The sequence below is a fragment of the Schistocerca piceifrons genome, chromosome 2, assembly GCF_021461385.2.
Source record: "Schistocerca piceifrons isolate TAMUIC-IGC-003096 chromosome 2, iqSchPice1.1, whole genome shotgun sequence".
Lineage (NCBI taxonomy): Eukaryota > Metazoa > Arthropoda > Insecta > Orthoptera > Acrididae > Schistocerca > Schistocerca piceifrons.
Window position 1 is genome coordinate 154,587,002 of NC_060139.1, and position 13,806 is coordinate 154,600,807.

Below are 13,806 nucleotides of genomic sequence, written 5' to 3' on the forward strand. Positions count from 1 at the left end.
TTCTTTAGGCTGAAAAATGTGGTAACAAGAGGGTGGGACTAGTGATGTGGGCTGGAAAAGACGACCAGTGGGCAGGACATTTATAAATGGTGTACTTGCACAGGAATTTGTCCAAAGCTGTTTTAAATGCCCAAATTCTGGGCTTTTTACTGCTAGAATGTTTTTTCAGAGGGAAAGAGAGAGAGAGAGAGAGGGTGGGGTGGAAATGCTTTATTGTCAGTTGTAACGACATTTGAGACAGACTATTGTTTTCTATTTGCTCCTTTCTTCATCTATGTTCGTATGACTGCACTGCTGTGAAGATAAAATGAGAAAACAAACATAAAAAGGATTTAATAACAAAGAATCAATGCCCACCTTGCAGCTAATCCTCTAGATCCAGCAGTACAAGGTAGTAACCTGAAGCCTATCGAAATGTTTGATGCAATAAGCTTTGTTTGTGGCACAGCAAAGAACACTGGACTAAATTTTATTCACGTCAGAGAGAACTTGCCTAATTATAAGGACAAACAAGGAATTTGGTCTAGACAATTTGTGTGGAAAGGAGTGCGTTCTCACCCTCAGGAACATAAAAATAATTATGTAAATCCTTTATTTTGGTGGAGAGTTTTAAGAGAAACTTGTGAATAGTCCGAAATTGCTATAAAAATTGTGGGCGCACCAGTTACATCTGCAGCTACAGAGCATTACTTCAGCACTTTTGGATGGATCCACAGCAAAAAAAGAAAGAGACTCACATCAGAGACAGCTGCAAAACTAATCTACATCTCCTAGAAGTGGAAGCAGATAAATGGAGCAGGAACACAACGTAAGCCTGTTGATCCCAAGCAAAAATCCATACCGAACAGTCTACGCAAAGACAAAATGGAAAGGAATGCAGTAGCTGCATGAGGAATCAGTTTCAGGAGAATCTGAAGCAGAGTTGAAACTTCATGATTCTTCTTCAACTTATGAAGATAAAAAAAACTTATTGGAAACAGTTTTTAAACTTTTTTGCAGTAGTATAGTATAAGTAAAAATACAACCTACAGGCTAGCTACTTAATATAAAGTATACTTTATTTCAAAAATTACTTTTAAACTTGAGTGTCATTTTCAAATAATGGAAATTGCAGGATGGACTGTAACAATATTATGAAAAGGGAAGTTGCTACTCAGCATATAACGGAGATGCTGAGTCACAGACAGGCATAACAAAAAGACCGTCACAAATTAGCCTTCGGCCAGTATGGCCTTCATCAAAAATAGATGACAGAAACACACACACACACACACACACACACACACACACACACACACACACACATATGCAAATGCAACTCATGCACACATGACTGCAGTCTCTGACAACTGAAATCACACCAATTGTGGCTTCAGTTGCCAGACACTGCAGTCGTGTGTGTGTGTGTGGGGGGGGGGGGGGGGGGGGGGGGGAGTTGCGTTTGTGTGTGTGTGTGTGTGTGTGTGTGTGTGTGTGTGTGTGTGATTTATTTTTGACAAAGGCCATACTGGGAAAAAGCTAATTTGTAACAGTCTTTGGATGTTGTGCCTGTCTGTGCTCAGTATCTCCTCTATATGATGAGTATAGACATCATTAAAGATGTAAAAAGTTCTGTTTAGAGTCCAATTTATTTCCCCTAATAATGCTCCCCTTAGTTTCAAGCAGCTTTTTCATCTTGCTTACACAACCAATAATAGAACAGTGTCACAAAACACCTTTTCCCATACAAAATTTCAACTTAAAATTTTTTATAAGCACCACTCATCAATTAATCTTTAAAATGTATAAATGCCTGGGCATTTATGAATTTTGGGCATTCACCCAGGCATTTATCTTGGGCATTTGCCCCAATTTATGAATGCACAGGCATTTTAAACCACTGGGTGGGATGAGAGTTCAGTGTAGCTGAGAGTAATATTTTCTGATGGAAGAAACAGAAATTGGCATTATTTTCAACTACTGCTACTAGAAAGTAGGACACCCTGGTGTTGAAGTAAAAGTTTTGGACTTTTCGCAGTCCATGGCAGTGTGATACAGCAAGGAGAGGTAACAATATGGAAGATGTAACAATATGAAAGAACAAAGAGTGTTGACTGCAGAACTTGATTTTTATAGCATTTTCAGGTTTTCTGGCAAAATATGGTGCTAACACATAGGATGCTGCACATACAAACATCCCACCAGGAACCTGCTGCGGTCTGCATTTGGAAAAAAAAGCACATTGTGTGGTGTCTGATACAGAAGATGTTAAAGATGTTAACTACTGGAAAACAGAGCCAAAAGCCCATGAAAGCCCCAGCAAATAATTGCCCTTGTAATTTTTTCTGAAAAAAAAAAAAAGGCCTTGCGCAGTGTCCATGTCAGATATGTGGTGCTGTCAACATCCACTAAAATGGGATCAAGCCTACATACAAGCATCACACAGTCAGTCATCACTGTGTGTTGCATCGATATAGGCTTGATCCTGTTTTAGTGGATGTGGGCAGTGCTGCATATCTGACAAGGACACTGTGCGAGGCCTTTTTCAAAAAAAATTGACAAGAGCATCTACCTCCTGGGACTTTCGCGTGTTTTAGGCACTGTTTCCTGTATATTTAACATCATCTGTATCAGACACCACACAATGTTCTTTCAAATTCTGACCACAGTGGTTTCCTGTTGGGACATTTGTATGCACGGCGTCCTATATGCCAATCTGAAGATGCCTTGTATAAGGCAAAACATGTCATTGGAGATAAATAAAATGAAAATTCCTGCTTTGCAACCAAGACTATTTGTTACTTCATAAAAGTTTTGGAAGTCGCCTGTGAAAGGAGGAAGAATAGATAACCTGTGTCTAGTGACACCATAAGAAACAAAGCAAAAGAGGGGGCTGCAGCTCTTAATACATACCTCAGCAAGAGTTTAAGACTAGCCACAGATGGGTTGATCACTTTATGAAATGGACAAGCTTATTACTACAATGCTGTACAATAGTATGCCAAAAGCTTCCACAGGAATTTGAGAAAACACGTCAAGAATTACAGTGGTATGTCATCACATTTTGGAAAGAGAAGAATTTTTTGATGGGCCAATTAGGCAATTTGGTTTGATGTGTCATATAAATGCAGAATTGATGAGAAGAGAACAAAAGAAGTTACCATTAAAACATTCAGGTGTGGAAAACAGCCCATAACTGAAATGCTTGCAATTGCAGCAGATGGGAGCAACCTTTCGCCTTTCTTAATCTTCAAGTGGAAAAGAAGCCACAAGAACCCTACAAATGAAAAGATTTTCCCTGATGAAATCACTATTGGAAGTCAAGAGAAGGACTGGAAGGTTGACACTCTAATGCTTGACTGTCTCTGAAACACGCAGTACCCCGTCCTTGTGGGCTTTCCAAACTATCATCAATTCTTTGTCCTTATGGTCATCTCACTGACAACATACAAAAGAAGATCCACAGCCTAACCAGTAAGCTTGTTATTGTGCCTGGAAGAATGACTTTTGTATTACAGCCCCTGGACGTCAGTATAAATAAAGCTTTCAAAGGTTACCTTCAGGAACGGTATGAAAAATGGTTTTGTGAACCAAACTGAGAACAGGAAAAATTAAGCATGCCTTACCCCACATTATTATACACTAGATTTTGGCTGTGAATCTTCAGGTTTTGGCGGCGCAAAGACTGTTCCATTAAGTTTCGGGTGTGCAGCCGCAAGAAATCTCCTTCTTCTTCTAATATTTCGGCTGTAAAACGTTCAGCCATCTTCAGAGTGAGCCGCAAGACTGCCGTTCTAGTGCTTGCTTCGTCCCTTTATACTGTTGTACCGCGCGACTGCGCATGCGGCCACAGATGCAAATGCGCCAGAGACGTTGGTTGGTGGCAGAGACGTGCATAATGCGTGAGTTGTATCTATGACTCCGCAGTTGATCTTTGTTGGCATATCGATATATCATTGTGAGCTGCACTGTGACGACGTCTTTGCGAGTTTATTACAGCAAGTACCGAATTCCAGGATTTATCAAGGTTGAAACCACTGTCTCTATTAATTAAGTTCGTCGTCAAGCGAATTTCAATTGCCTCCTTTACTATCGAGTCCCAAAATGACGATGTAGTTGCCAAAATTTCGACGTTGTCATACAACATACTGTGACAATTATCAATACAGTGCTCTGCCACGGCCGACTTGTTAGGTTATGTAAAAGTCGTGTGTACCTCTGGTGTTCTGTACATCTTTCTTGGACAGTACGAGTTGTTTGTCCGATGTAAGAACCGATGAAACCGAAAGAGGCCACAAAGAAAGCAGAAGAAGATGAAGAAACCTTTAAATCGATGGCCTTCCTGCCATATGTGGGTAGCCTCTCATCAAAAATAGGTCGCATTCTCGGCAGACACAAAATAAAAGTGATTTTTCGTCCTCCACCTAAGACAGCTGCACTCGTGGGTTCTGTCAAAGATGATTTGCTGCTCCGAAAATCTGGAGTTTACAAAATTCACTGTGAATGTGGCCTTTCTTACATCAGACAAAGAACTCGTACTGTCCAAGAAAGATGTACAGAACACCAGAGGTACACACGACTTTTACAACCTAACAAGTCGGCCGTGGCAGAGCACTGTATTGATAATTGTCACAGTATGTTGTATGACAACGTCGAAATTTTGGCAACTACATCGTCATTTTGGGACTCGATAGTAAAGGAGGCAATTGAAATTCGCTTGACGACGAACTTAATTAATAGAGACAGTGGTTTCAACCTTGATAAATCCTGGAATCCAGCACTTGCTGTAATAAACTCGCAAAGACGTCGTCACAGTGCAGCTCACAATGATATATCGATAAGCCAACAAAGATCAACTGCGGAGTCATAGATACAACTCGCGCATTATGCACGTCTCTGCCGCCGACCAACGTCTCTGGCGCATTTGCATCTGTGGCCGCATGCGCAGTCGCGCGGTACAACAGTATAAAGGGACGAAGCAAGCACTGGAGCGGCAGTCTTGCGGCTCACTCTGAAGATGGCTAAACGTTTTACAGCCGAAATATTAGAAGAAGGAGATTTCTTGCGGCTGCACACCCGAAACTTAATGGAATAGATTTTGGCTGTCTGGAAAAGCACTGAAGCACCAGTGAACGTGAAATCATTCAAGAAATAATGTATTTCAAATACTCTGGATGGCAGTGAGAGAAAGTCAATCTGTTTCTGATGTAGACTCGTCTGAGGATGCCAGTAATTATGCCATTAGAGAATAATGTTGGGAAACACCCTTAATTTATGGTATGTCTGTTTGCATATCATGTAGGTTATCAAGTTGGGCATTCTCTTCTAGTAATAACTGTGTCACTTAACAATGGGTCACTTAAAATGGTTGTTGTTTTGATAGTACATTTATACATCCATTGTTGTGTAAAATAAATTTAGTCTACAAGTGATGCACAAACAAACTCTATTTATAATTTTAATTTTTAAAATTGGGGTGCACATTACATTAGATGCCACATTGAAATTGTGTGAAATGATATCCCAAAATGACCATACTGGTAAACCAGGAGAAACTAAAGGTCATGCAAAAGCTTTCTGAGAATTTTTCATCCAGCACACTACTTGCAAATGGAAAAGTAGAAAATGATATATAAATTTTTAAATTTGAGTCAGCAAGCCACAACATTAAGTGCAATGAAAGGAGGTGTAATTTCTATACAAATGGCATGTTATTTCATAATATATGTTTTGAATATCATCCATAACAAAAAGAGCATTATGAGACATACCTTCTTTGATTTTTGAGTTGAGATTCATTTTCTTTAACTTCTTTCTCCAGTTGCTCTCGTTTTGCATTATCCTGCTGAATTTCTTTTACATATGAATCAAGATTTGACTGAGCTGTATCCATCTGAAAAATATACAGATTAACTACAAAAAATTTCTAATTAAAAGGAAAAGAGGATATGTTAATTTGTTAGTGATGTCTTACATTTATCTTCTTTTCTAAAACTGCATCCTTCAATGGAATTAATTCACTCAGCAATTTTTTGTGTCTCTCCATCAGATCTGTAATATAAGGTTGTTGTTCTCTCACCATATCATTAAATTTCTCTTCCTTTAACTGTTGTTCCTGCCTAGTTTCTTCTTTAAGTTTCATGAGGTTTTCTATCTCTTTCTCACACTGTCCTGGAAACAGAGCAGCTTGCTCCAACTGTTAAAGTAAACAACATACAATAAATAAACGTATCACATCTGACAAAACATAGCAAACAGTGAGTCTACCTTTCAAATTAAACTAATAATTAAATGAGGGCAGGAGGGAGGGAGGGAGGGAGGGAGGGAGGGAGAGAAAGGAACAGAGGGGTAAATGGTATCCTGAAGATGAAAGTACACTATCTGATAAATATGTTCACTGTATGGCATTCTCTTTATAATTATGTCTTAGAGAGATACACACTTTGTTACCACAGGAGAAGAGAGGAATAATAAATATGAATTTCATTAATTTCACCTCAGACTACCACCATATTTAAGTTCTCTCCCAGGCAGGCGATTTTTGCTGTACTTCCAATTTTCATTCTTATGAACATCGGTTTTGAAGCAAATGATCAATCATCCTTTAATTTTGTTGCTATGTTTAACATGTGCCGACTGTATTGCTTTCCGTCATAACTTTGCACAAATTGTGAAATCAAGGACCTTACCACAGTATCTAAAAACAAATAAGGGACAATGTAATAAGCACTAAAATGCTATTTCTCACCCCAGGTTTTTAATGTATTACAGGTAAGTACCTGTTTCATTTGAATTCCTTTTCATATGTTTATGATTCTTCACTCACTGGATTTCAGATCCCTTTTTATTTCTTTTTCACTTATTACTTAATTTAGTTTTTATGTACCTCAGCCCAGTGTCCTACAGTGCCTCAACTGCTCCATTTTCTCATGTGTTTCTTGGCCCTTCTCTTTCTCTCTTGTAAGCTGCCTCACTCTCCTCTATTAAAATGAGCAGGAGATCTTTTGAGATTTGTTTTCGAACTGCTGCACAATATTAGTTTCGTGTAAGGGGGAGAGTTGAAGGAAACAAAGCACAGTTTCCCGTAAAATTGAACTCCAAACTATTAACACCACCACTTCTTCACCTATCTGCATCTACATCACTACTCTGTGAGACACCATGCAGTATCAGAGGGTACTTTCCACTACACATGTCCACCTGTTATGGTTTTGTATACAGAGTGCTAGAACAATAACTGCATACATGCCTCAATACCCTGTAATTAGTAGAATCTCATCTTAGTGGTCTTTACAGAAGCAATATGTAGGGGTCTGTAGTACATTCCTAGATTCTTCACCTAGTAGTATTTCATGAAACTTCGTAAGCAAGCTTTCATAGGATAATTTATGTCTATCTTAAACCATCTGTAGGTTCAAGTTTTTCAGCATTTCCGTGACACTCTCACGTGAGTCAAACAAACCTGTCAACATCTGTGCTACCTTTCTTTGTATATACTCAATATCCCTTGTTAGTCATATGGGTCCTACACAATTAAATAATGTTCTACAGAGGGCCGCACAAATGTTTTGTGAATCATGTCCCAGAATGACTGCATTGTACCAGTATCCTACTAATGATATAAAGCCTACCACAAACTTTACCTATGTTTGATACAGCTCTCCACACTGGTCTATACTATGCAAGCCTCTTCATTTCCAAATAACTATTGCAACCAAGATTCAACTGAATCACCTTACTGTATTCATCTTTTGGCCTCCCTCTACAATTGCTACTGCCCATACTTCTCTCAGTATTAAATTAATAATTCATTGATGTCTTAGAATGTTCTATCAACCAATCCCTTCTCTTAGTAGAATTATGCCACAAATTTCTTTTCTCCCCAATTCTATTCAGCACTTCTCCCCACTTCTACGCACATAATCATCAGCTTTAATCTACAGCATCACATTTCAAAGGCTTCTATATTTTTCTTGTCTGAACTGCTTGTCATCCACATTTCACTTCTGTACATGGCTCCACTCCAAATAAAGTACCTTCAGGAAAGACTTTATAACACCTGAGACTGCAGTCGTGTGTGTGTGTGTGTGTGTGTGTGTGTGTTGACGAAGGCCAATGGCCGAAAGGTTTAATTGTGAAAGTCTTTTTGTTGTGCCTATCTGTGACTCAGCATCTCCGCTATATGGTGAGTAGCAACTTTCCTTCTCATAATATTGTTACATTCCATCCTGGATTTTCCAGTGTTGAAATTTGTATTTCATTTTAACAAATTTCTCTTCTTCAGAAACACTTTTCTTGTCACTATCAGTCTATATTTTATTTGTGACTTTTCCTTACATCAGTCATCATCATTTACGTTACTGGTCAAATAGCAAATCTCATCTACAAGTTTTAGTGTCTCATTTCCTATTCTCAGTGGTGAATCAAACCCAGGTCCACGAATTACCAGTCTCTGTTAAACAACTCAGCCAGAGGGTGGGTACAAGGGCTCCTCAAAAATCTCTCATACTCTATGCATAAAGCTTCAGAGATCAAACAACGGAAAATACAGTATGGAATGTAACAATACACGAGAAGGAAAGTTGTTACTCACCATATAGCGGAGATGCTGAGTCGTGATAGGCACAATAAAAAGATTCACACAGTCATAGCTTTCGGCCATAAGGCCTTTGTCAGCAGTAGACACACATACACACAAGCACACACACGCAAGTGCAACTTGCACACACATCTGCGTTCTCAGAGAGCTGAAGTTACACTACGAGCAGCAGCACCAGTGCATGATGAGAGTGGTGACTGGATGGGGGTAAGGAGGAGGCTGGGGCCGGGAGGGGGAGGGATAGTATGTTGGGAGTGGCGGACAGTGAAATATTGCAGTTTAGACGGAGGGTGGGAGAGAAGGTGCGGAGGGGGGAGGGGGGATGTAGCGCAAAGGACAGAAATAAAAATAAAACAAAAAATAAAAATAAATTAAAAGACTGGGTGTGGCGGTGAAATGACGGCTGTGTAATGCTGGAATTGGAACAGGGAGGGGGCTGGATGGGTGAGGACAGTGACTAATGAAGGTTGAGACCAGGAGGGTTACGGGAACGTAGGATGTATTGCAGGGAAAGTTCCCACCTGCGCAATTCAGAAAAGCTGGTGTTGGTGGTAAGGACCCATAAGGCACAGGCTATGAAGCAGTAATTGAGATGAGGGGTATCATGTTTGGCAGCATGTTCAGCTACACCGTGGTCCACTTGTGTTTTGGCCACAGTTTGTCGGTGGCCATTCATGCGGACGGACAGCTTGTTTGTTGTCATGCCTACATAGAATGCAGCACAACGGTTGCGACTTAGCTTGTAAATCACATGACTGGTTTCACAGGTAGCCCTGCCTTTGATGGGATAGGTGATGTTAGTGACCGGATTGGAGTAGGTGGTGGTAGGAGGATGTATGGGACAGGTCTTGCATCTAGGTCTATTACAGGGGTATGAGCCATGAGGTAAGAGATTGAGGGCAGGGGTTGTATAAGGATGGACGAGTATATTGTGTAGTTTCGGTGGACGGCGAAATACCACGGTAGGAGGTGTGGGAAGGATAGCGGGTAGGACATTTCTCATTTCAGGGCACGACGAGAGGTAATCGAAACCTTGGCGGAGAATGTAGTTCAGTTGCTCCAGTCCCGGATGGTACTGAGTTATGAGGGGAATGCTCCTCTGTGGCCGGACTGTGGGACTTTGGGAGGGAGTGGGAGACTAGAAAGATAAGGCACAGGAGTTTTGTTTTTGTACAAGGATTGGAGGGTAATTACGGTCAGTGAAGGCTTCAGTGAGACCCTTGGTATATTTAGAGAGGGACTGCTCGTCACTGCAGATGCAACGACCACAGGTGGCTAGGCTGTACAGAAGGGACTTCTTGGTATGAAACAGGTGGCAGCTGTCGAAGTGGAGGTATTGCTGGTGGTTAGTAGGTTTGATATGGAAGGAGGTACTGATGTAGCCATCTCTGAGGTGGAGGTCAACATCTAGGAAGGTGGCTTGTTGGGTTGAGTAGGACCAGGTGAAGCAAATGGGGGAGAAGTTGTTGAGGTTCTGGAGGAATGTGAATTGAAACCTTCAATCTAGATAGCAAAGATATCATCAATGAATCTGAAGCAGGTGAGGGTTTAGGATTCTGGGTTTTTAGGAAGGATTCCTCTAGATGGCCCATGAATAGGTTAGCATAGGATGGTGTCATGTGGGTGCCCATAGCCGTACTGCGGACTTGTTTGTAGGTTATGACAATAGCTTCTCAAAAATCCCTCACACTTTATACTTGCACTATATGCTACATGCTATTTCAAAGAAAAATACTGCTAAGATGATTGTAGCGCGGCTGACCATCACTTCAGCACTCGACACTGGTTTCTAGTTATTGCATAGTGTGTGCTTCAAAACATGTTTTTGTCCATTTCATTTGCATACTTGCATGCATTCAAAGAGAAATGGTATAATTTTAGGGCAGTTTCTGGCTTTCATACGATGACAAATGGTGTAATTTTAGTGCAATTTCCAGACTGCATTTGAACAGAAATGGAATATTTTAGTGCAATATTTACAGTGTGCTGTAGCACATAGTAAATGACCACCTCTGCCTAATCTAATTCCTTCTGCATTGGCTGATTTAATTTGAATTCATTCCATAGTCATAACATACAAATTTTATTTGTTTTGCAAAGTGAACAATTTTACATTCCTTAAATTTTAGACAACAAGTGGCAATTTCTGCACTGCTTTGGAAGATCTGACTGGAAACATGTTTAGCTTTTATCAGAGAGTTCCTCATTGTAGCTAACGGCATCATCTGCAAAAAGTCTGATGTCACTATTAATATTGTCTGCCTGATCATTATAAACAACATGGAAAATAAAGGTCCTTCCCTGGAGCATACCTGAAGTTAACTTTTACATTTCTTGATGATTCTCCATCCAAGATAACATGCTGTATCCTTGATACCCAGGAATCCTCAATCTAGTCACTAGTTTCTTTTCATATCCCTATTATCTCAATTCTGTTAATAAATACTGGTATGGTATTGAGTCAAATGCTTTTTGGAAGTCAAGAACTACTATATCTACTGAACTGTCTTGATCAATGGCTTTTAAATTGTTCTGTGAGAAAAGGGGGCAATGTGTTGCACATGACCACTTTTTGAAACCCATGTTGTTTGGCGTGGAGGAGGTCATTCTGTTCATGATGCCTCACTACATTTGAGCTCAAAATATGTTCTAACTATTATTCTAATTATAAGATGCATAGACACACAGAAAAAGGTTTCTCATATCTCATGTTCATGTGAATGTTAATCTCAATGGTTCCAGTTTTATTTACAGATGTTTCAAAAACTTCCTGTACACATCAAGATCCCTGAAGTCCCTCCTTGGTGTTCTGCTACACCAAATAAACTGCAGCCTCTATACTAAACATCCCTCTATGACATTATAATGTGAATGCAATTGATCATAGTATAACTTTAGCTATGGATGAAGAGTTGCAATTTCCCCCATCAAGCTTATCTGAAGAACCAGCATTCATAACATATCCTCAATAGAAAACACAAATTTGAGCCGTGATGAAAGCTTCAGAACAAATTCAGCCATGAACTATCTTTCTAAAGGTTGTGTAAATGAATGTTTCACAATGTAGTTAATCAGGTCACATCTGACACATCACTGTGGCCAGATACTGATTTAAATATCTGGCAAAAAAACATTTCACCTGTAGTGTGTGAACATTTAGAGTCCACTCAAAAATTGCCATCATACACTAAACAATTTCTGATAGGTGTCAACTGTCATTTCCAGCTTATTCTATTGTGCACCATGTATGCTGCTACAGATGTTATTTGCAATAAATAGTACATTCAACACTGGAAGTCCATGACAAATATTTTGAGCGTACTTGAATTAAACTCCTTAGCAGCTTTCCTAATTACCAAAAACTATGTCTGTTTAATCCCTTTATATCATACATCTTTTTGTAAATAAGTTTTCTTAAATCTCTTGCTGCTGAACACCTGATGCAGTTTCTGTGATTCTACTAAACAACTTTCTATACTGCTATAAAAGTCATGATTTATTTGTGTTTCAATCCAGCCATTTTCAACCATTCAAAAACAGCTTCATTTCTGCAATGAACTAAGAGTTCTTGTCTTGAAAAACTTCACAGGTGACAGTCAAGTAAGTTTCTAATCACATGCAGGACCAGTAACCTCAGTGAGTCCTTAAAAATTTAAGTGTTGTGCCCATCATATGCAGTGAAAGTATATTCAAAACATGATGGGTACAATTAAAACTAAGAAAAGTTTCCTCAACTGAGAATTTAGATCAACTTTTTCCACCCACATCTCAGGCACTAACTGGAAACTAATACAATTAACAATCACTGGCTAGAAATTTCACAGTGCTTGATGCATTATTAGCAACAACAATGAGACAAGAGAAACTTAAAGTGATCTCCTGAAATGCCTCATTATATTGAATAAAATGGTATGAAAGCATAACTCCAAGTACGTATTACAAGAATTATTTCGGAAGGAAGGACAATATTAAAACACAGAAGGGAGACTGTCCTTTGAATAATGATTTGTATAGGTCACAAAGAATGTTGTACCATCAGTTAACACCATATGGTTTTCCTCAGTCCAGAAACAACCCAGCCAGATGTCTTGTCACATGTAGATGTCTTGTCACATGTAAGGGAAAAATCTGTTGAATAGTTTACTCAATGTGAATGATACCTAGACTAGAATAATATATTTGAAACATGCAAATAATTTCTGGTGAAAAAGATGAGCAGTCACTTGAGAGTCTCCATTATATATCCAGCACACTCACAGAGATGTAATCCTTCTAGGGTCATAAAACAGAAATTATGGTAATTTACTTCCTTGATTTGCATTAGTGCATAGACTTAATCTTAATATAAGATTGCAGAAAGTGTTTTATAGTTACACAGTTCACATGTTACAACATGCCTTAACTAATGTCATCTGACCACACTTGGTATTATTAACAGCAGCTGGTTAGGGATTAAATTCTATGTACAAACATATAGTTGAAAACCAAAGGTGCTAAAATTTCATATGTTATCTCTCATTAGATGTTGTTCCAGGAAAGCATATTGCCAGTAACTGTACTGTTACATGGGTACTGCAGTACAACCTTTGTGAACTACATTTTCCTCTCCTATAAATTTTCTTCATTATTTCATATAGTACTGGGTTGAAGAGTTTACTGATTAAATGAATTTTCTCAATATCTTTCCTTGCTCCCTTTATTATATGCCCTAGTTTTGAGCTACCTCTGTCAAATATAGTGAAGGCTTTCATTGACAGTACGAGATTAATTCATGAGTGATGTCTACCTGTTCACAATTGTTAGGTATCATTCTTCATTGTAAAATCGAACATAAGTCAACATGAAAGCTGCTCACTGTTTAGTGATGAAGAAGTCCACTTACTCCAATCCAGTAAACATGTCAAAATAAAAAGAATTTATTTAGTTTGTTTTCCACAATTTCAAAGGAAACAATGACCTAATGACATGTGCAGACTGTCAGGATATACTGAACATTTTAATTTTCCCAAAGAACTTTATTCCACTTTTCATAACAAATTTAACAAGTGCTTTCAAATCATGAGTAAGTTGGAAAAGCAATAATTCGGGACAACATTCTTCGGTTAAAATTTTCTGTTTTCTTGCTTTATCAGGTTCGAGGACAACTCCACTTTCAACAATTTCCTGCATCAGCACTGCCCGGAGCTGAGATTGCAACCAATACTTTAAAGTCAGCCAACATACAGCAT

The 13,806-nt window shown here is 39.0% G+C and overlaps 1 protein-coding gene across 1 annotated transcript in view; it reads right to left on the reverse strand.

The window, feature by feature from the left end:
- LOC124778026 (structural maintenance of chromosomes protein 4-like) overlaps window positions 1-13,806 on the reverse strand; it is a 324,000-nt gene that overhangs the window by 113,939 nt on the left and 196,255 nt on the right. Inside the window, exons 8-9 of the mRNA XM_047253608.1 lie at window positions 5,954-6,175; window positions 5,751-5,872 (exon numbers count right to left, since the gene is read on the reverse strand). Coding sequence (XP_047109564.1) covers window positions 5,751-5,872; window positions 5,954-6,175 — 344 coding nt within the window. The remainder of the gene's footprint in view (window positions 1-5,750; window positions 5,873-5,953; window positions 6,176-13,806) is intronic.